General features: G+C 39.9%; 2 protein-coding genes and 1 non-coding gene across 6 annotated transcripts in view; all 3 read left to right on the forward strand.

Moving 5' to 3' along the window:
* Positions 1 to 7,197: 7,197 nt before the first annotated feature.
* Rpl37 (ribosomal protein L37) lies at positions 7,198 to 9,912 on the forward strand. Its single transcript, XM_020178317.2, has 4 exons — positions 7,198 to 7,331; positions 7,950 to 8,085; positions 8,283 to 8,367; positions 9,795 to 9,912. The coding sequence occupies exons 1-4, from the start codon at positions 7,329 to 7,331 to the stop codon at positions 9,862 to 9,864; spliced, it is 294 nt and encodes a 97-aa protein (XP_020033906.1). The 5' UTR covers positions 7,198 to 7,328; the 3' UTR covers positions 9,865 to 9,912.
* On the forward strand, positions 9,634 to 9,713 carry LOC141424551 (small nucleolar RNA SNORD72). The gene has a single exon (XR_012449452.1). It is a non-coding gene; the product is annotated as a small nucleolar RNA SNORD72 (small nucleolar RNA).
* A 144-nt stretch (positions 9,913 to 10,056) lies between the features above and the next one.
* The window catches only part of Prkaa1 (protein kinase AMP-activated catalytic subunit alpha 1), a 42,388-nt gene continuing 29,093 nt past the window's right edge, over positions 10,057 to 23,351 (forward strand). The window contains exon 1 of one of the 4 annotated variants that reach the window (XM_074077553.1): positions 10,057 to 20,091. Coding sequence is in view for 1 of the 4 variants with exons in the window: in XM_020178313.2 (XP_020033902.1) it covers positions 21,601 to 21,727 (127 nt within the window). In the remaining 3 variants the exon portion in view is untranslated. Of the gene's footprint in view, positions 20,092 to 21,569; positions 21,728 to 23,351 lie in introns of those variants that run through there. The other 3 variants (XM_074077551.1, XM_074077552.1, XM_020178313.2) reach the window with 3 other exon arrangements.

Genomic DNA, 23,351 nt, shown 5'->3' on the forward strand with positions numbered 1-23,351 from the left:
GAATTTTCTGCTTTGTGTGTGTCTGGCAATGGGGAGAGAATCCAGGGCTGGGCTCCTGATGCTCTACCACTGAGCAGCAATCCCAGTGGGACCTGCTCTTCTGAGGATCACACTAAGTCTCATTTGATTCAGCCTGAGGTCACCTCCTCTAAGAAGCCTCTCTTGAACTTCAGGTTGGAGTATGTACTCCCTGCGCTGAGCATTATACTTTATGATAGGAATATAAATTGATTGATTTTTGAAGAGCATTCTCGCAATATGCAGCACTAAGTATGAGTTAGACTGATAAAAAAAATTCATACCCTTTGATACAGCAATTCCACCTTAGGAAATTATCTTAGGGAAATAATCAGATGAATGCCCAAATATGTATGTGGAAGAATCTGCATTACAACATTATTTATAATGGCAGAAAATTTAAAAATAACCTATGTTCCCATAAATTGGGCATTGTTATAAATGTTAAATCAACGTTATGTAAACAGTGATATGCCAAAGAACTTTTAAAAAGATGAGATAAATCTCTATGTATTGAGAAATAATGATATCCATAATACGTTGTTATACAAAACAGTAAGTTACAGATTCCATTTAAAAAACATGTGCATAGCATATGTTCATAAATATACCTATATAATAATTCGAAAAACATAGTCCAAATTCCAACACTGGTTATCTCGGAGGATATGATTACAGAAGGACATACACTTTCTACTTTCAACTTTTCTTATAAATATATATTTTTTTTCTTTTTTTTTGAGACAGGTTTCTCTATGTAATCCGGGCTGGCCTCAAACCTACTATCCTCCTGCCTCAGTCTCCTGAGTGCTGGGATTACAGATGCACATTATTGAATCTGGCCTACTTTAAACATTAAAAGTAGTTTTTATTAGCATACCTTTCTCATTTGGGGCTTTTTTTTTTTGAAACTACCTAGTTGCTAGTTGATCTTTAGTTACATAATTCATAAGAACCTGGAAACAATCTAACTAACTATCAACCAGATTCTGGGTGAATAGACTGTAGTATTTCACTTCATATATTATACAGCATTCAAGAAAGAATGAACTTCAGTGACCTACCCTATAGAAAAATCTTAATATTAAGGGAAAACTGTAAGTTCTCAAAAGATTACATTCAGCATGACACCCTTTTAAAGTTAAACACAGAACACACACACATTTAGGAATATTTATAAAGTTGTTAAGAAAATATTAGCTGATAGGTGAACCTGTAGTCACAGCTATTGGGGAGGCTGAGGCAGGAAGGATTGCTTAAGCCTAGGAGTTGGAGGCAGGCTCGGACAATGTAGCAGGACCTATCTCAAAAAAAAAAATTAAAAACTATATAAAACTTTTAAAAAACCCAAATGAATATGAAATTCAGAATGATGGTTATCTCAAGTGGGGGAGGGGAAGTAAAGAAGCAAAGACAAAAACCACTTGATCATCTCAATAGATGCAGAAAAAGCCTTTGATAAGATCCAACACCATTTCATGATAAAAGCTCTAAGAAAACTAGGAATAGAAGGAAAGTTCCTCAACATTATAAAAGCTATATATGACAAACCTACAGCCAGCATTATACTTAACAGAGAAAAACTGAAACCATTCCCTTTAAAATCAGGAACCAGACAAGGATGCCCACTATCGCCACTCCTATTCAACATAGTACAGGAATTCCTAGCCAGAGCAATTAGGCAAGAAGGAGGAATAAAAGGAATACAAATAGGTAAAGAAACTGTCAAAATATCCCTATTTGCAGATGACATGATCCTATACCTTAAAGACCCAAAAAACTCTACTCAGAAGCTTCTAGACATCATCAATAGCTATAGCAAGGAAGCAGGATATAAAATCAACATAGAAAAATCATTAGCATTTCTATACACTAATAATGAACAAACTGAAAAAGAATGTATGAAAACAATTCCATTTACAATAGCCTCAAAACAAATCAAATACCTAGGTGTAAACCTAACAAAAGATGTGAATGACCTCTACAAGGAAAACTATAAACTTCTGAAGAAAGAGATTGAGGAAGACTATAGAAAGTTGAGAGATCTCCCATGCTCATGGATTGGTAGAATCAACATAGTAAAAATGTCTATACTCCCAAAAGTAATATACATGTTTAACGCAATTCCCATCAAACTTCCAATGACATTCATTAAAGATATTGAAAAATCTACCGTTAAATTTATATGGAAACACAAGAGACCACGAATAGCCAAGGCAATACTCAGTCAAAACAACAATGCTGAAGGTATCACGATACCTGACTTCAAACTATATTACAAAGCAATAACAATAAAAACAGCATGGGACTGGCACAAAAACAGACATGAAGACCAGTGGAACAGAACAGAGGACCCAGATATGAAGCCACACAACTATGACCAACTTGTCTTTGACAAAGGAGCTAAAAATATACGATGGAGAAATAGCAGCCTCTTCAACAAAAACTGCTGGGAAAACTGGTTAGCAGTCTGCAAAAAACTGAAACTAGATTCATGTATATCACCCTATACCAAGATTAACTCAAAATGGATCAAGGATCTCAATATCAGACCAGAAACTCTAAAGTTTATACAGGAAAGAGTAGGAAATACTCTGGAGTTAGTAGATATACATAAGAACTTTCTCAATGGAACCCCAGCAGCACAGCAACTAAGAGATAGCATAGATAAATGGGACTTCATAAAACTAAAAAGCTTTTGTTCATCAAAAGAAATGGTCTCTAAACTAAAGAGAACACCCACAGAGTGGGAGAAAATATTTGCCAGCTACACATCAGACAAAGGACTGAGAACCAGAATATATAGGGAACTTAAAAAACTAAATTCTCTCAAAACTAATGAACCAATAAAGAAATGGGCAAGTGAACTAAACAGAACTTTCTCAAAAGAAGAAATTCAAATGGCCAAAAAACACATGAAAAAATGCTCACCATCTCTAGCAATAAAGGAAATGCAAATTAAAACTACATTAAAACTACATAGCCATCATTAGCAACACCACGAACAACAGGTGCTGGCAAGGATGTGGGGAAAAAGGAACCCTCTTACACTGTTGGTGGGAATGTAAACTAGTACAACCACTCTGGAAAAAAGTTTGGAGGCTATTTAAAAAGCTAAACATTGATCTACCATTTGATCCAGCAATGCCACTCTTGGGGATATACCCAAAAGACTGTGACACAGGTTATTCCAGAGGCACCTGCACACCCATGTTTATTGTGGCACTATTCACAATACCAAGTTATGGAAACAGCCAAGATGCCCCAGCACTGATGAATGGATTAAGAAAATGTGGTATCTATACACAATGGAATTTTATGCAGCCATGAAGAAGAACGAAATGTTATCATTCACTAGTAAATGGATGGAATTGGAGAACATTATTCTGAGTGAGGTTAGCCTGGCCCAAAAGACCAAAAATAGTATGTTCTCCCTCATATGTGGACATTAGATCAAGGGCAAACACAACAAGGGGATTGGACTATGAGCACATGATAAAAGCTTTAGCACACAAGGGAGGTGTGAGGATAGGTAAGAAACCTAAAAAATTAGCTAGCATTTGTTGCCCTTAACACAGAGAAACTAAAGCAGATACCTTAAAAGCAACTGTGGCCAATAGGAAAAGGGGACCAGGAACTAAAGAAAAGGTTAGATGAAAAAGAATTAACCTAGAAGGTAACACACACGCACAGGAAATTAATGTGAGCCAACTCACTGTATAGCTATCTGTATCTCAACCAGCAAAAACCCTTGTTCCTTCCTATTATTGCTTATACTCTCTATACAACAAAATTATAAATAAGGGCAAAATAGTTTCTGCCAGGTATTGAGGGGGTAGGAGGAGAGGGAGGGGGCGGAGTGGGTGGTCAGGGAGGGGGTGGGGGCAGGGGAGAGAAATGACCCAAGCCTTGTATGCACATATGAATAATAAAACAATAAAAAAAACCCAAATGAATATGAAATTCAGAATGATGGTTATCTCAAGTGGGGGAGGGAAGTCATGGAGTTAAATACATCCTTAGTAAATGCTAAGGATGTATTTGTAGGAAAGGATTATGATTGACCCAATTCTGGGGTCCCTGAGGTTGAAAAATGAATTTTAAAGTCCTTATATGAAAATTAATTTTAAATTGAAGGTTTTTCCCTCAAATATATTTCATGTTTTTAAATTTTATTCATTTGCTTGACAAATTATATTTCTACAAGTTATGATCACACAGTGATGTTGATAGATACACATACAGTGCAGAATGACTGAATTAATTTAATGAATATATCCATCAACTTAAATACTTCTTTATTCTTCCTGTCTAGCTGCAATGCTGTGTCTTTTGGCCGAGAGCTTCCCATTCCCTCAAGCCCCAGCCTCCTGTATTCACCATTATACTCTTAGTAAGATTTTTTTAAAAATATGTATCTCAAAAGTGTCTCTTTCAAAAGATGGATTTCTCACTCAGGTTTGGAATTAAGAAAAAAAAAGAGAGAGAGAGAGAGAGATGGATTTCACATCACGCCCCCAAGTTCTTTGGTAATGTCATCAAGTTTGTCAATCATTTTTTAATGTTTTTTGTTTATTTGCTTTTTTGTCAATACTGGGGTTTGAGGTAAGGGCCTTATGCTTGCTGTGCAAAGGCTCTACCACTTGAGCCACACCTAAGTCCTTTTTGCTTTAGTTGTTTTTCAGAAAGAGCCTTGAGTTTGCTTTTATCTGGGCTGACCTCAAACTTTGATTTCCTCATCTCTGTCTCCTGTGTAGCTGGGATTACAAGTGTGAGCCACCACACCTGGCCCCCTTTTTTTGTTCAATATGATCTGTAAGGTATAACAGGCCTCCCAAACTGCCTGTCTTCTCTGTTGTTCCATTGAAATAGCTCTCTCTCCCTTAGTAAGCTGTCTCTGCATATTTAAAAGTTGAGGGGAATTCAGTTCTTTTAAAACAAGAAGTTGTGTAGCACAGGCTTAGAATGCAATTGGCGTGGAAGGATGTGACCAAGATGTCCTCTATTATATAAAATATAGTCAAGAGGTAAAGATTTGGAAGTATATCCATTAAATCAAAGGCCCAGCGCCAGGTAATCCTATCTACTCGGGAGGAGAGATCTGGAGGAACTTGGTTCAGACAGCCCAGGGCAAACAGTTCCCAAGACCCTATCTTGAAAAAAACCAATCACAAAAAAGGGCTGGTGGAGTGGCTCAAAGTGTAGGCTCTGAGTTCAGACTCCAGTACAGCCAAAAAAAAAAAAAAACAAAACAAAAGATAGAAGTAAAAAAAGTTTTCATTTGCAGTGAAAAATTTTATAATAGTTTTGCTGGAAATGATGGTTTGTGTCCATAATCCTAGCATTTGGGAGGCTGAGGCAGGAAGATCATAAGCTCGAGGCCAGCCTGGGCTAGAAGGAAGGAAGGAAGGAAGGAAGGAAGGAAGGAAATTTAAGATTTTTAAAGATAAAGTTCAGCAGTAATTTCATTTCATTTATTGCAGGAAAAAACAGGTCCAGATTTGATTTATCAGAGCCATGGAGGCAGGCTCTCTATCACTATCTCTCTATCACTGCCAGGAAGAAAAATGTTAGAGGGTGATTGCCTAGGCTAACAGTCTTAGGTAACCTGTTTCAGAAATTTAAATTGGGTATGGTAGTACACTAGTTCACACATGTAACTCCATCACTTAGGAGGCTCAGAAGGGAAGATCACCTGAGTTTAGGAGTTTAAGACTAGCCTGGGCAACATAGTGAGAGTCTATGGAGAGAGAGAAAGAGAGGGTGGGGGAAGTGAGTTTGCTAACTAGCTGACCTTGAGATGACAAAATTACCTGGGTAGGATCAGTATGATCACAAGAGGATTTAAAAGTAGAAGAGGGAGCCGAAGAGAATAACACCACGTGAAAATGTCTATTATTGGCCTTGAAGTTAGAGGGAGCAATAAACCAAAACGTTTGAACCACCTCCAGAATCTGAAAAAAAACAATATAATAGATTTTCTCCTAGCACCCCAGCCCTACATTTTAATTTTAGCCCAATGAGATCCTTCTTGTGCTTCTGACCAGTAGAACCTTTGCAAATGTCTTGAAAAACTGTAGTAAGAACAACACTTAACATTCCATCCACTTAACAAATTTTTAAACGTACAAAGTTAACTATAGGCACATATTGTATCTCAGATCTCCAGAACTTATTTCCTGTAACTGAAACTTTCTACTCATTGACTAAATTTGTTGTTTCATGCCACCAAATCTGTAGCAACAGGTTGGGACAGCATGGGAAAATACAGCATCTAATCTAGCATCTAATCTATCAAATTTCCACTGACTTATAGTTCGGTCTTTCTCCCATTGCTGTCCCTTCCTCCCTCCCTGCTCCCATGAGAACAAGGACTGTCCTGATTCTATAATCTGTCCCTAGAAAAGAACCTAGTTCTTGTTAGGCACTAACCAATTGTTCATTTGTGAAAATTGAACCTCTGATTCCTAGTGTTCATCTTGTTCTGTTAGATGTCAATTTGGTAAAATACTGCATGTGACAGACCAGGAATTGTTAGCTTTACAAAGTATGCAGATTATATGGTTGAGACTATTTTCCTCTATTCTCAAATGTTTGCATATATTTATTGTGTTAATTTGCAGGGAAAGGGAGGGGAGCTTTTTTGGATAAAAGGTTACAAAAGCAATAGCTTTTGTCAAGGTTGTCTGGGACTTATCATTTTCAAGCGTTTTTGTTTTTGTTTTTCAAAGTACAGACTTCCGGGCCCTACTCAAACCTGCGGAATCAGAAACTCTATTTAACAAGTTCCACGCGTGACTCCTTGGCACAATGACGTTTGCCTCGGAAATATCACAAAAACCACTTTGCCTTTCCCTAGCGACCATTCGCGGTGACAGCCGGGGTCAGCCTCGGCCTGGAGTGAAGAGAACCTGGAAAGATGGTTTCTCCCGGATCGGGATCCCGGGAGAGCTGGCTCGGTGCGGGTGTCAGAGTCCCCTTGTGGCTCGGTGACCGGAAGCCACAGTGTGGCACCACACCTGACAGCCAGAAACAGAAGCATAGAGCTAGCGGCCGAGCTTCGCCTTACAGGCAGTTCGCAGCTGAGGCGAGCCGGGCGGTGACACGCCCACTCCTGGACGTGCAGGCAGAGCCCCGCCCGCTTGCCGAGCGCGGAAACCCGGTTGGCTCCGCCTCCTCGAGAGGCGACGGACGACTAAGAACAGAGCACCGCGTCCACAGGAAGTAGTTCCCTGAGCGGAAGCTTCGGAGCACGATATAGCGGAAGTGCTTTCTCTTCCGGCCTCTTTAGTCCAGGCGGCAGAAGCGAAATGGTGAGTTGTCGGCAGGGTCTTCTGTTAATCGCCTTCCATCCTCTTTCTCTGTGCTGCAGTGCGTGCTCTCGGTGGGTGGCTGGCCCCCTTATGAATAAGGAGAGCTTGTGGGCAGGAAAGGGGCATGCGATGGCCCGCTAGAGCCAGAAGAATAGCCTCTGACGGGGGAACAGAGCCCGCAGTCTGAAGCTGAACCGCTTTTGCTTGGAGCTGATCTTTGAGGAGCTGACATAGCTCTGCGGTCAGATAGGTGCAAAGGGAAGAGACTTAGAATTAGGAGCGTTTGGCTTTGTGTAACAGCCCTGGAATTGCTGGTGGTGTTTAGCAGGAGCCTGTGGGCTTTGAAAGAGGCAGTTTCATTGGTTTTCAGCCGTGACTTAAAAAAAAAAAAAAAGCATCGGTTTTAGAACACAGCAACTCTGGCGGAGGAGGGCTTTAAATATCAGTTACCAGTAGTGATTTCTAACTAGGCATTTGTGAAGAATTAGAAGCATTGCCCACAATTTTGTGCCTTATAATTGGTATGGAGTCTTGCCAGTAGTTGGTTTCCACGAAGATGTTAGAGTACATATCCAGAAACTGCCAGATTTCACATTAGCGTATTACTCTAATCTGCAGACGAAGGGCACGTCATCCTTTGGAAAGCGTCGTAATAAGACGCACACGTTGTGCCGCCGCTGTGGTTCTAAGGCCTACCACCTTCAGAAGTCTACCTGTGGCAAATGTGGCTACCCTGCCAAGCGCAAGAGAAAGTGTAAGTAAGGTTTTTCGGGCCCACTGTTAAGTTCTTGTTTGCATTGCACCTAAATAGGGGCTTGGCGCACAACATAAAGTTGTGTACCTTTGTATGCTGGTGAAGTGGCATAAAATTTCACAAGGTACTTAAAAGGGATTGGACCGCAGTGCCTCCACAGGAGTGTGGGAGAAACTATTTGGGGTCTTGTGTTTCAGATAACTGGAGTGCCAAGGCTAAGAGACGAAATACTACAGGGACTGGTCGAATGAGGCACCTAAAAATTGTCTACCGCAGATTCAGGTACAGTGTTTTGTTTCAATACAGTTGATTCTGTTTTCAGTAAACAGTAGTATAAGCATAAATACCAGCAGCATTGTTTGTGGTAGACGTCCCCAAAGTGCTGATACTAGGAATATCTACATCTTACTATAACTTACAAAATTTGTCAAGACAAAATTTCGCGAATGAATGATTTGGTCTGGTATCCAGCTTACTGTGTTCAGCCTTCACTTTTGTGGGTTGGGCAAGTCTGTCCTTGAAAATTATCTTAGTTGATAATTGAATTTGCATATAGGATACCTTAGAGTCTTGTAGCTCAAGTCTTGGCCTTCAGTTTCTTAAAAATGCAGGTTATTCCCTCCAGAAGCTACTTAGCTGAAAACTTTCTTTGGGTGTGTGTGGGGGAGGTGTTGCATACAAGGCAGGCAAATGCTCTACCATTGAGCACCTCCTCAGCCTCTAAACATCTGTATGTGTGGCTCCTGTACTTAGGTGACCTAAATTTTTTTTTTTTAACATTCAAAGCCATTATACATTTGTATGTGTTAGCACCAGGTCGTTTGCTAGTATAATGCAATCATTAAGACCGTGAACTCAGACCAAATTTTAAGCTTGCTTAACCTTTCTGTGCTTCACTTTAATTCACTCATCTTCAAAGGCAACTGTAGTATAGCTTTTTAGAGTAGGTATGAATGTTGAGATAAAATGTGGCTCATTAGTTTAGTGAATGTCTGCTCTTAAGTTTGCTCATCGTTTTTCCTTTGTTAAGAGAAAATTATTAGGATCTATCCCTTGTAGCATAAAGAACCATTTTCATAAAGTGGATGAACCAATTCAGGTTATTCCATGTATGCATATATACATGGAAATGTCACAGTGATACTCCCTGTATAGCTATCTTGAACAAAAATGTCTTTGTTAAAAAACTGAGAACAGGAAGGTAAAATAGGTCCTGTCTGGGGGTTGGTACCTGTGGGAGGCAGGAGGATATAAAGAAAGGGTGTAGGAGGGTGAGTATGGTAGAAATATTATGTACTCATGTTATGAAAATGGAAAAATGAGACTTGTTGAAACTATTCCAGGAATGGGAAGAGTGGGAGATAAAGGGGTGATTGAAGGGGGTGAACTCAACTAGGGTATTTCATAAGAACTTTGGTGAATATCACAGTGTATGTCCCAGTACAACAATGTGATAATAAAACTTTTTAAGAACCATTTTCACAAAAACTTTGGGTCTCTTTACAAGCACTAGGAAGGTACAGGTCCAGTGATCAGCATAATATAGCTGGCTTATCAGTGATGTTGTAAAAATAAATGTCTGAACATATGAATATAATATTGATTTCAGCATTTAACTGAGATAAGCTCTTTAAATCCTGTTTAGCAGAAACTGAAAATCTTGTATTGCATTTGGTAAAGTAATTATTCTTGTCTTTCACATGGCACAGGCATGGATTTCGTGAAGGTACAACACCTAAACCCAAGAGGGCAGCTGTTGCAGCATCCAGTTCATCTTGAGAATTTCAGTGACTAATCACACAATAAATGTTTTGGTTTTGAAAACTATGTATCTGGTGTGCTAAGGTGTATTGTACCAGGCTGGTATCAGTAAGTTACTTGGGTATGAAGAATGGAACAAGTTAGTATCTGGTGTCTATATTAGAATGCTACCCTGCTTTTTTTTTATTTTTATACTTTTGGCAAGATTGGGATTTGAACTTCATGCTTGCACAGCAGGAGTTCTGCTGTTTGAGTCACACTTCCAATACTAAACTGCTTTTATTTGTGTGATATCTGCTGGAATTTTAATGGCTGGGGGCTGATTCTCCTTTGTATATAAGGCTTGTATAAATTCTATTTTTGGAAAGGTAATGTTACTTATCCTAGCATCTCTTATGGTTGCTTTGCACTTAATATGTAGGTTGTGTAGTTAGTGAAAGATTAAAGTGATTTAAGTGTAAATCAACATAATATGTGAACAGGATTAACAAAAGGTCTGGGGAGCCTTATGCAAATGAGTGGATCCAGTGGGAAGTAAAGGAAACTCAATTATAGGCCATGATAACTCTGTAGTGGGTTTCTGGTTTTTAGCCTCAAGTTGAAACTGAAGTTTTCTGTTAGGAGTGCTGAAATTTATTTTCACAGTTCTGGTAAAATGGAGAGAGAAGGCTAACTTCAATGGACTTAGGACTGAGAAGAAAGGGTCTACATATGCAGGAACAGCTGCATAAAATAGTAATAGCCATGCTGTTCTGCTTAAATTCCCATATTGTGCTTAGGAGAACATTACAGATGCTTAACCTGACCTATACTGTATCTATATATAAATATTGTGCTGTTTTATGTAAGGAATTTGAGTATCCACAAGTTTTGGTATGCCTGGAGGAGTCCTAGGACCAAAACTTCAAAGATAGGCAACTGTACTAATTCATATCTTTATCCTGCCTTTTTTGTTTTGTGGACTGAGGTTTGAACTCATAATTGGTAGACAGATATTCTATGCCTTGAGCCACTCTGTCAGCCCATACCCTGTGTTTTGAACATTTGCTTGTACATTTGCCTTTGCTGATGTAAATATTGGGCCTTCCCAGTATGTAAGACCATACTTTATTTTAGGGATTCCTGTTCCCTGAGTCTAGGAGTGGACTGTTAGTGTGTTATCTGCCAGTGTTCACTTGTAAACTGGAGAGAGAATAATTAATGGGCTTCTGAGCAATGGATAGGTCATCCATAAGTCATGGTGATTTTACATTGGCTGCAACCTAAGTTTTTTTTGAAAATAATGAAATTGCTTTTGCCAACCAAAAGTAATTTTGTTACATTTTGGCTCTGTGGAGCTGAAATAGTCCATTGACTTGATCTTAAGAGCTTTATAACCTGATCTTAAAGCATCACTACAATAGGTAAATCACAGGATGGAATAAATACTAGATGTTAATTAGGCACTGCATCTCATCTGTGGAATTGAATCCAGAGTCAGAAAAGGTTAGCATAAAGTAAGCTGGGTGTGGTGGTATATGCATGTAATCCCAGAAGAGAGGATGAGGCCAGCCTGGACCTGTCTCCTGTCTCAACAAAAGGTGGGCAGTGATAGCAATATGTTTAGAAAACCTGTGTTATTGGGTATAAGCAACATAAGCTTACCTCTTGTTTGCCAGTTCGTATGGTCTTTGGCATGGGGGGAGGTGGAGGTTTCAGTGGACAGTTAGTTGATCTCTATCACAGGAAGGTCTGAAAAAATGAGGCTATTTTAATTACAGATGGAGAAGCAATGAGAGAGGTGGTGAGTCGATATTTTAAGGATAGGGTACAATCAGTTTGATTTTTGTCTTCTGTGGCAGAATTGGAAACTTAAATTTGCATTATTGGGGGCCCTGGAATAGTTACTGAGTGAAATATTGGAGAATTTGCCCATTATATCAATTTGTCAAAGACAAACCCCTAGAAGATGGAATGACATCAGCCTTGAAAGATTTAAAGTGGCCAAGTTAAAAGCATTGAAGTTGGGTAATTTTGAATTGAAGAAGTACTGTGAAATTAAATCTTGAATTTAAATTCAAACTAAATTTTGAATTAAATGTACTGTGGGAGTGCGCTGACCCATAGAGAGTTCAGTATACCCAACACTTCACACTCCTGTAGAACAGAGTTGGTTACTCTTAACAGCCCTATAAACAATGTTTATGCAAATAAGACAGTCTGAAGCAATGGATCTAGGGTTTACCTTTTTTTCTCTTCACTGCCATGTTTTACATTGTTTTGTGGCTTGGTCAACATGCCACTATTTAAAAATTTCCGAGGTCTTTTAACTCAAAGCAATCTATAGTGTTCTTTATATTTCTGTCTTTAATAGTACTTAGTCCTGTTGCCAGTTATGAAGCTCAGGTGTTCATTATAAACTTTGAGCAAACACCGTATCTTGCTGTTTCCTAAATGCTTTTCAAGGTCCTAGTGTATGCTAAGCTCTACCACTGAGGGCCACCCCTCCCCCACGCTTCAGTTTTTCAAAGTTAAGATGGTCTTAGGCTGGTCTCAAACTTATAATCCTGTCTCATGTCTCCTGAGTAGCTGGGACCACAGATGTGTACTACCATGCTAGACTTTTTTTCTCAGCCCTCTACCTGGAATGCCTATCCCTCCAACTCCCACCTTCCTCATTCCCTAGGTTTGAGTCAGAGAGCCTCTTTTACCCCCTCTGGCTTGACCAAAAGTTTATCTGACCCCAGCCTTCACAATAGAGAGGTTAAGTCCTGTTTTAAAAGCTAGAATTGTTTATTTAAAACTTGGGTTGAAGCTGGTTCAGTGGTTCAAGCAGTAAGAGCACCTGCCTAGCAAGCATGAGACCATGAGTTCAAGCCTCAGTGCCAAAAAAAAATTCTACCTTGAACCATATTTGAAAAGTTATTAGGGAAAGAAACAAGAAAAGAATGGGCAAAGAAGTAATCGTGTAGTAAGACATCTGTGGATAAAGTACTTCTATGAAGTTGGTTAAGCCTAAAGCATACAACTTTAGAATTATTTGGTCTGTAGACATACTACTTTGATTAAATGTCTATTATTTAAAAAGAAAAACTAATGTTTTTTATTTAAAAAAAAACTTTCCACAAAGACTTTCACATTAGTATGTATATTATACTTAGTCCCTTCACCCCCCCCTTTTTTTTTTGGATAAGGTAGTTTAGATTCTAGTGAGAAGCATAGGGCATGAATGGCCTCAGGAACCAAGAATGGATTTTTTTTTTTTCATTGTGGTGTTGGGGATTGAACTCTGGGCCTTATGAGCCCCATCCCCATCCCAGGAACCAACAATGAAAGCAGTCAAGCAAAAGGTTCTTGTACAGTAACTAAAAGGATGCTTTGAAAAAGAAAATTCTAATGAAAAGATGGTCTTCATGTATAAATTTGTGGAATAGATAGGGTACGTAAGTTAAGATCAAAATGGAACTTTTAGGAGTGGAGGTTTGGTTCAAAGGGTAGAGTGCCTGTTTTGTAAGCACGACCTGAGGTCAAAAATTCCCATCAAAAAGAAAAACTTTTATTTATGTGTCCTTATCTTTATACAGAGGGAGTATGTACCAGTGCTCCAAGATGAAGACAATGACATTACCCATGTAATTTTTCAATCACTTAAATTTTAGGACTGGGCATGTGACCCAAGTGGTAGGGTGCCAGTCTAGCAAGTGGGAGGCCCTAGTTCAAACCCCAGTACCACCAAAAACAAGGTATTTTTTAAAAAGGGTGAATTCAGTGACAGTATATTATATATATTCATGTATGGAGATACCACAATGAAACCACTCTGAACAATCAATATACACTAATAAAGATAATACAATATTTGTCATGATTAGCTGAAAAAAGTTTTAGTTCAGTAAGTAAAATATCAGTCTTACATAATAATCGTAACAGAGTCGACTTAACTCATTTTTCTCAGTTTGAGCCTGCTTTCAGCTGAAAGGTGGCAGTGGAAGAGGAGTGAGCCCTCTGATCTCTCAGCTTTCAACCTATACATTTTCTTTGGGACTTCTGAGCTGCAGTTTTATTCCTCCATGGGATTAAAAAAGTTGATAGAAAGGAGGTGAGGGATAAGGAGATGAGGTTGTTCTTCCTTGGCTGGGTAGCTTCACAATTCCTGGACTCAACAGATGATTAAACTGTTTCTGTCCAGGGCCCTTGTATGACCTCTTTATAGGTTCCTGGGTTACATCTCCTGTAGTTTCTCTGAGTTTGGTGGACCCATCTCAATTTTAAATAGTCTTTTTGTAATTCCTTCTTAGGTCCTACCATCCAGCCTCTTTATTCTGAGGTTTTCTTTATCTCTGGAATCCTATTGTCAGGATTGAAATTATTCCATGCTGGCACTCTCATGTGGGCTACATCCTTGGCTGAAGAAACTCAGAAGTACAGGGAGATCTCATGGCAGAAGCCCTCTTCTGGCTCCCCACCAAAATAGTGATAGGAAACACACTTCAAACTCTGGATGCTTCCCTTGAAGTTCCATTCACTAGATTTAGAGATAAAAGGTAATAACCTCTTTTTTCCAAAAAGATTGAACAGTTAGAAAAATTCTCTTCGTGGAAATTTCTTCACTGGTGTCCCTCTTGGGCCCTTGGATATATTAGATTAAGCAGTACTAGATTAGTAGTACTAAATCCAGGAACCGGGACTGTACTCTAATACTGCTTAATCTAATATATCCAACATATTTCACCAGATAATCGCTATAACAATTACAACTGAGGTCTTTTTTTTTTTTTATAATTGAGATACCTTTTTTCATACTAAGTGTTCAAAATACAGTGCATAACTTACACTTTTAGCACTTCTCAGTTTGGACTAGCTAACATTTCAAATGCTCAATAATCATATGGCTGGTGGCTATCTAAGGGGTAGTACAAATTTCAACAATAACAAGTTTAATGTTTTGGGGTTGAGTGATCATTCAAAAAAGTTTCTCCAATAATACTGAAAAGAGAATACTGTGTTTAGTATGCAAAACACAAACTTTAACTGAAGTTTTTTTTTTTTCATAATTGTAGAATGTCAGGGAAGTTGTACCTATCATAAACATGTTGTGAAATGTTGCTTTGAGAACAAAATGAGATGGTATATGTATGGTGCTAAGTACAGTGTCTGGCTCATAGGAAGAGTCTGATAAATGTTAGCAATAAATATTACTATAGTATCATTCTTATAATGGGTATCATTTTCATAATGCCAGCAGGACAGAATCCTGTAAGATGACATGTAACTTGGTGAATTCACCACAGTCTATACACTATAGCATATAGACCGGGGGCTCAGAAATTTTATTTGATCAGAATGGTGACAGTGGCTTAACTCACAAATGAAACTCATATTAACCAAGTCTCCAAAATGAGTACGTAATCAATAAACTTAATTTTAAACATTCTATCTATAATTACAACCTGAATGCTGTCTGTTGTGACAGTCATTGATCTAAAATTGGACTATGTCAGGATCAAGGCGGGAAGAAAAGGAGGGCAGTGTCATGAATACGCCCAGGTCACGTTACACAGACACAGTCAAATCTCATTATCCAGATGTGTAAGCTGGGTAAGCAAATAGCGTCTAGGATTATTGTGACCAAAGCTTGACAGCTACTTAGTGGAGACTGTGTTGAAAGCATATGCTTACCACATATTCTCAGGTCCAATTCCAAGGTCATCTTTCATCTACTCAGCTTTCCATCACACCATGTACTTCACCTACCTCAATGGTTAGTCAGCAGTGATCAATCCACTCCCAGATAATCAAGAATTGTTTAAAATGGGTTTTCCAATTGATTGAAAATACAACTTTTTGCTTTATAAACAGACAAAATGCTATTCACCTGACAAACTTTCATTCTGAATGAACTTTTTTTTTTTTTGAGGAAATACTTTTTTATAAGCTCACATGATTGGACCAAAAAAGAAGGCAGAGACTGAAGTGTGGTGTTTTAAGATCAAACATGGTGCCTTAGGACATAGTCAGACATAGTCTTGTTAACTCCATGATAAGGCTGCCCAAAGTGGTCAAAAGACTGAAACTAGAACTAATTACTAGGAAGATAATATGGGAAACATTGAACCAGCATTCCCAATTCTAAATGTGTATCCTACACAAGCATTATGATAAGAGCACAAAATTTTAAGCCCACAGATATATATGTTGCCTTGTTTGTAATAAAAAAGTTAAAAACAACTAAATCCCCTAAGAATAGGTTGAATTAAATGAACTATGTAATGGAATAAATACCCTTGAAATGGAATAGTAATATGTCTGTTAAAAGCAATTGCTGGGCATGCATCGCTCATGCCTGTAATGCTAGCTATTTGGGAGGCTGAGACTGGGAGGGTCATGGTTTGAGACCAGTTGTGGCAAAGAGTTCTTGAGACTCCATCTCCAAAATAACCAGAACCAAAGGCCTTACTACAAAACTGTAGTAGTCAAGATAGTGTATTAGTGGCATAAGAACAGACATACAAGTCAGTGGAATATTAGATTCCATAAATCAGCTGGCATCCATATGGTTAATGGATTTTTTTTTTTTTTTTTGTGACACTGGTTTGAACTCAGGGCTTCATGCTTTCTAGGCAGGTGCTCTACCGTGTGAGCCATTCTGCCAGTCTCTGGTTAATGGAGTCTTTTGTTTGTTTGTTTGTTTGTTTTTTTGGTGGGACTGGGGTTTGAACTCCAGGCTTTGTGCGTGCAAAGCAGGCACTCTACTGCTTGAGCCACACCTCCAGTCTGGTTAATGGAGTCTTAACAAAGATGCCCAAGTAATTAGAGAACAAATAGACTTTTCAACAAATGGTACTGTACTGGAACAATTAGACATTTATATACAAAATTTTAAAAAAGAAGTGGGCTGAGAGTGTAGCTCAGTAGTAGAGCCTGTGCTTAGCATGCTGGGATCAAACCGAGGGCCACACAAAAATAAAAAATAAATAATAAACTCTCAACCCTTGCCTCATGCTATTAAGTCAAGAAGGATCAAAGGTTTAAATACAAAAACTACAACTATAAAAATCTTTGGGAAAAACAGAAGAAAAACTGATGTTTGATTAGGCAAAGATTTCTTAGATATGGCATAAAAAACACCCATAAAAAGAAAAAAGTACACTGGACTTCATCAGAAGTTCTTTAAAAGACACAAGAGAATTAAAAAAAACAAGACTGATTTGGAGAAAGTAATATCCAAAACATGTAATAAATGATTTGTATTGAGAATAATTTAAAACATAAACTTTTTTAATGAGCAAAAGATTAGAACAAATAAGTCAGCAAAGAATAAATATGCATGGCAAATAAACCCATGAAAATATGCTCAACATCATTAGTTATAAGGGAAATGTAAATTTAAACCATAATGAAATATTATACTACTAGAATGGCTGGATTTGGATCTGCTGGATTGGAGAAGCTTTGTAAATCTGTTTTCTTACAGTATTGCTTGGTGCATAAATGCACCATAGAACACAGCACACAAAGTTAAAGAGAACCAAACTGGGTAGCTCCAGAGGAGCCAGTGTATAAGGCATAATATCCATCTCTGAGGTACCAAAACATCAGTGGAGTTCCCATTTGTCAGCTTTTTACCTGAGCTCTTAGAAGGATGTAGCAAAAAAGAACTACTTTGGCAAACCACATGGTGGGGCTAAAACTCCCCATCCTACAAATATATATGGTTAGATGCCTGTTACCTACTGTCTAAAAAGTTAGGGTCTGGTATCTCAGGGTCTCTGTTCACTGAACACTCCTCCCGCAATCAACTTTTTCTACATTTTTTTTTTTTTGTGGTAGGTATTTCCGAGATAGGGTATTGCGAACAATTTGCAAATTTGAACCGTGATCCTCCTGATCTCTGCCTCCTGAGTAGCTAGGGATACAGGTGTGAGTCAAAGGTGCTTGGTTGTACCTTTCATTCAAATAAATGTTGAAAAATTTTGAAAGAGTATTTGTTTGAAAGAGATGAAATTACTAGTCTGAAGAGTCAAATAATTAGCTAAGCCATCCACATGTTTTTCAGTCCTTCTGATTAAGTATAAGTCACTAAAAGCGATTCTAACAGAGACCATTGAAGCTCATACCTGTAATCTCAGCTACTTAGGAGTGGGAGAATTGTGGTTCAATGCCAGTCTAGAAAAACATGTGAGACCCCCATCTCAATAAGTCAGGTGTGGTAGTACACATCTGTATTCTCAGCTGCAGAAGGCATAGTAGCTGGATCACATTCTGAGGCTGGCCCTGAGGCAAAAATGTGATACTCTACCTGAAAAATAACTAAAAGAAAGAGCTGGAAGTGTGGCTCAAGTGGTAAGAGCCCTGCTTAGCAAATGGGAGTCCCTAAATTCAAACTTCAGTGTCACCAAACTAAACAAAATTTGATTCTTAGTCACCCATTCCCTTTCCCAAAGATACCCACAGCTACCAATTTCTTAGGAAAAGAATGCATTTCTAAAATGCATGTATGTCCCATCTTCCCATGACTCATCACTCTCTTTAGGATCAGAAGCACAATGTCATGAGTCTTTCATAACTCACTCCCACTTCCTTCTCATTTCTTCTAACAGTTTCTCTGTACATACAGATTCTATCTGTGACCACTAGCCTTTCCTAAACAGACAAAGGCTTACTTCGCTCTGATTTTGCATATACTTCCCCCCATTCCACCTGGGGTCTTCCTCTCAACCCCCTGCAAGTTCTCTCCTCCCAGGCCACATTTTTGTGTAGAAAACATATTAAAGTTTTGGTAGACCTCCATAGATAAGGGTTATATCCTCCTTTCACGAGGCTCTTTAAGCTAATATGGTTTATTTTTATGATTTTATTAGCATATAATAGTTATACAGGGGATACATTGTGGTGTTTATATATGTGCTTACAATATATCTTAGATTTACCCCCTCCATCATTCTTCCCCTCCCCCCTTCTTAGAACAATTTCATTTTATTTTCATTCAATATATGTTTTTATAGCACTTACCACATTGCTTTGTTTGCCACTAGAAGGCAGATACAGTGTACCCTTATTTTTTTTTTTTAAGTCCTTGGGCCTAATAAACTGTTTAATACATAGTTTTTGTTTAGTTGATATTGAATATTAGCCATAATGTAACTACAGCTAAGATAAGGAACTATTAGGCTGCACTAATAGCAGTGTAGTACATAGAATTTTTAGTTCTAGCCACCATCTATAGACATGGACGTTGAGGAAATGCGAAGGCCACCAGCAGTGCAGTCTAATAACACTAAGAGAGCCAGCTCTCTTAGAAGCACCAAAAGGTCAGAGAGGAAGCACTGTGGCTCTACCACAGTGTTGGGTCATGCTGGTATGTCTTCATCTGTGCAAAACTTACGTGCTCTCATAAAAGCTGAAGTATTAAAATTTGCAGACTATTTACTTTTACCCTTTTTAAAGTAGAACGGATTCAAGTAACTTCTATATCACTCCTGCCCACTGCTTTGCTGAGACAGCAGTGAAGTTACAACTGGTAGGTTAGGAACTGGGTGTGGCCCACTCTCTAACTTACCTCTGCACCCACGTGATGCAACATGTTGAGTCACAAGTTATTATCTATCAGGGTTGGTGCAGAGAAATACTAGAAAACTGTAACCGTAGAACATGTTACTATAGACTGTACTCAAAGGTAGGGACCGTGATTCTTCATGTTTTTGAAAAATGAAATGTGCCATTGTGTCTGGCAGTCAACAAACACTTTAGGAAACCCTCAAAACATTAGCAGTCAGAGTTGCTTAAACTGAAACTGTAGTAAACCAGATAAGATGACCTAAGTTCCTACCCAACTTTTTGATCTACAATTCTAGGCTTTTTGTCTCCCTAAGAATGGTTTTGATTCTATTTAGTAGATAGAATTATTCTGAAAACATAAAACAGAAACGTTTCTGTCAAAAAACGTAATTATATTCTTGAGTGTTCATAGTTTCATGAAGAGATTGGCAAATGGATTGCAAAATTCAACTTCAGTTTGTTCCTTTACAAGATAACTGGCACAGAGCTGAAGTATTTTGTCATCATTTTCTTTCAGGTTGAAAGAAATAGTAGAACCATTCTAGGATAAATCCTAGACATGATGCAAATTTGAAGTAATTTTAGATGCTATTTCAGGGTGATGGGTGAAGTTAAGAGAATTTTTTTCTCCCCTAACAGAAAGCAGAGAACTACTTCCGCTTTTTAGTGTTCCAAAAGGCCTGAGCTGCAGAACTCACAGGTAAGAAGGTAAGTGAAGAAGCCAGTAACTTATCTTGCCTGCCATCCAAATATAGCAAACGTGTTATAATCAAAGATTTGTTAACATTTTACTCTTCAAAGAAAGTGCAGTCCATATACAATAGGAACTTGATTGTCTGAGCTGGTTATACTCTTCACTGCTTTATGAAGTATAATTCTAAGCACAAAGACGGGGGACTCTTCTTTTCCTTGCAATATTTTCCTGGGAACCAAACAATGTTTAATGTATTTTACTTTGATTTCATAAGCAAAAAAAAGGAGACAATCAGAGGAGTTGATAATTTGCATTGTGAAGAAAATGGCATTTTTAGTCTTTTATTTTTTCATACTATTTCATGAAGTATGCTATTTTTTGTTCATTGACACTGCCCCAAATTTTATGACACTGCAAAACTGGGAGCATATAAACTGCTTTTTTTTGCTTTTTTGGGAGGTACTGGGTTTGAACTCAGGGTCTCACACTTGCTAGGCAGGTGCTCTACCACTTGAGTCACTCCACCAGCTGTTTTTTGTTGTTCCTATGGTTGATTTTGCTTGCTATTAGTGGAGTGACATTGAAAACCTCTTGAAAATTCTACTACAAATAAGCATACTTTACTTTCCCTGGAATGTTGTGGTTTCACTTATATAGAAAGTAGACTAAGTATTATTCATTGTAAATACAATAAATATTTGTCAACTGATTTGGTGGGTGTAACTGTAACCTTTGTTTTCAGAGCGGTGAAAGTGTACATTTCATCTAAAACCTAAGAATATTAATTGCTGTACATTTAAAGTTCTGGATAACATACCTTTTCCAGAGCACACATCCATTCACACACATCACAGGCAGCTACTTGCAACAGAGGAAATTTCGGGGTAGAGCGCTTATAAAAGACCAACAGGCTTCTGGAGCTGTCGTGGTACCAAACAGCAACTTAAGCTCACAGTTTAAAAAAGAAAGAAAGAAAGAAAGAAAGAAAAGAAAGGGGAGGGGAAGGAAAACTATTACACTGCAAGTGAAAACTCTCTGTGGCTTCTAGATACCATCCCCCCAAAAAAGACGAAAATCAAGGTTCGAAAATAGTGGCAGGGCGGTGTCCCCCTGCCATGCTTCCATTCACGCTGCATTAGTAGTAACATTAACTGCATCACCTGCGTCCTCTTACCGGTTCTCACCGCCCCCCGGTAAGTGCAAGGACAGCTGCCCGCCAACCCCTGGCTGAGGAGTGGTCACCGCGGAGGACCCCCCCACCCCCCACCGCAGACGCGGGATCCAGGAACTCCCTCCCGCGTGCCGGTGGGCGGGGGCTCGGGCCGGGGACGCGGGCGAGGAACGAGTACCGGTGCCGTCCCCGCGCTCGCCCGCCCGCCAGGGGGGGTGTCTGCGCCCGGCGGCGGCTGGGGCACTGGGCGGCGGCGCCGGGAGGCGGCTCGCCTCGGCCCTCCGTCCCCACCCCCTCGCCGCCCGCCCCCGGCCAGGCCCTGCCCGCCCCCTCCGCCCCCTCCCGAGGCGCCATGCGCAGACTCAGTTCCTGGAGAAAGATGGCGGCAGCCGAGAAGCAGAAACACGACGGGCGGGTGAAGATCGGCCACTACATCCTGGGGGACACGCTGGGCGTCGGTACCTTCGGGAAAGTGAAGGGTGAGCACCCCTGGGGTGAGGCACGGCCTAGCTCGGGAGCCCAGCGACTTCCTCCTGTCGCGCCTTTCCATCCTCCCCTGCGCCTGCGTGCCTCGTCCCTAGCGCGGCAGCCCCGGTCTCGGCTCCGGGGAAGCGGAGCCCGAGGCCGCCGCGGGACTGCGGCGCGGCGCCTGTCCAGCGGAGAGGGCGGGGTGGGGGCGGTCGCCATAGCGACGGCGCGGCGGCGGAGGGGCGGTCTGCGCGAGGGGCGGGGATGGCTCGGTGCGGAGCTGCCCAGGTGCGGGAGGGAGCTCACGGGAGCTGTGCGGCGTGGACGCGGGGTCTCGCCGAGCCCCGGGACGCGTCCTCCGCCGCCCCGGCGTGATGTCTTGGCGCACGGCCAGCCCCTGGCCTCCGGGCGGTCTTGGGGTCGCCTGTCCCTCCTCCCTACCCTTGGCGGTCCACTTACCTGCCCCCCTCCTGTTTCCTCAGTGTGCAGTGTGATCTCCAAAATTAAGGTAGCTTTGCGGGTCGCCTACGGAATTAAAAAAAAAAAAAGCCATTTTATAGGAAAAGCCACTGATTTCCTTCAGCGCAGTTCATGAACATAAAGCGGTACGAAATTTGGCATGTGTGGTTTACATTGAGTGCAGGCTCTGTGCTTCAGTATTTCCAATTTTCAGGAGTTTTGCGTGCCAACTGGTAGGTAGGGGAGATTTTGTCTCCAGATGGTACTTATTAGTCTTTTAGTACTGTTCGTTTCCATTTATTTTCACAATATATTGACATTTCAATTTAGTGCACATCAGTGGAGCTTTTTTTTTAGCTAAGAAATAGGAACTCTTACTCTCGTGTAAGCACAAGGATTCTGGAAATAACAGACTTGCTCTCTGGGACAACAGTTCTGGCACAGAAAGTTTTAATTGTCCCCGGCTTACCCCCAAGGCTTGTGATGCATACCTGTTTTCCCCTTTTAAAATATTTAACTTTGTCATTAGGTATGTAGAGGAGGGAAGTTTGGAACTATTAAAAAATTTATGCATTGATTCTGAAGACATAATAGACAATGACTTGGTGTATGGTAAGCTGTTAGTAAATACTTGAAAGAAAACATTCATGAAAATCTGTACAGTGAATTAACAGTCTTGCCCTCCCAAAGCTAAGTATACATTTTCTGATTTTATCTAGGGATGGAAGAGAAGAACCTTTCTTCTCTTGCCTTTTCTGAGTCAGAATTGGAAAATTGTTGTATCGCCCACAGGGAAGCAAATGTATAAATCTTATAAAAATCAGCAAGACCAATAATGTAAGGAAATCAAAAGCAAATGCCAGAATAGGGTAGTAACAGATATTAATTAGGGTAGGTTGGTACTAGGCCAGCAAGATGTTTCTGTGCCTTTTTTTTTTTCTTAAACACTGTAATCTTTTTGGGGGGGGGGATGGGCGGTCAGCTGGATTTTGAATTCAGGATCCTGTGCTTGCTAGACAGGTGCACTACCTTTGCTTTTCTTACTTTTCAGATAGGGTCTCACATGTGGCACTTAGAGGCTTGCAGCCATCCAGCTCCTTTGTTTTTTATTTTTGGAGATGGTTTTGCTGTGTTGGTGGGGCTGGCTCCTGGCCTGTAATTCCCAGCCCTTCTACC

Source organism: Castor canadensis, chromosome 6 (assembly GCF_047511655.1).
Source record: "Castor canadensis chromosome 6, mCasCan1.hap1v2, whole genome shotgun sequence".
NCBI lineage: Eukaryota > Metazoa > Chordata > Mammalia > Rodentia > Castoridae > Castor > Castor canadensis.

Coding starts and splice junctions, on each gene's coding strand:
- Rpl37 (XM_020178317.2), top strand. Junction 8,086..8,282: donor TGCCAAGCGCAAGAGAAAGT/GTAAGTAAGGTT, acceptor CTTGTGTTTCAG/ATAACTGGAGTGCCAAGGCT. Junction 8,368..9,794: donor ATTGTCTACCGCAGATTCAG/GTACAGTGTTTT, acceptor CACATGGCACAG/GCATGGATTTCGTGAAGGTA.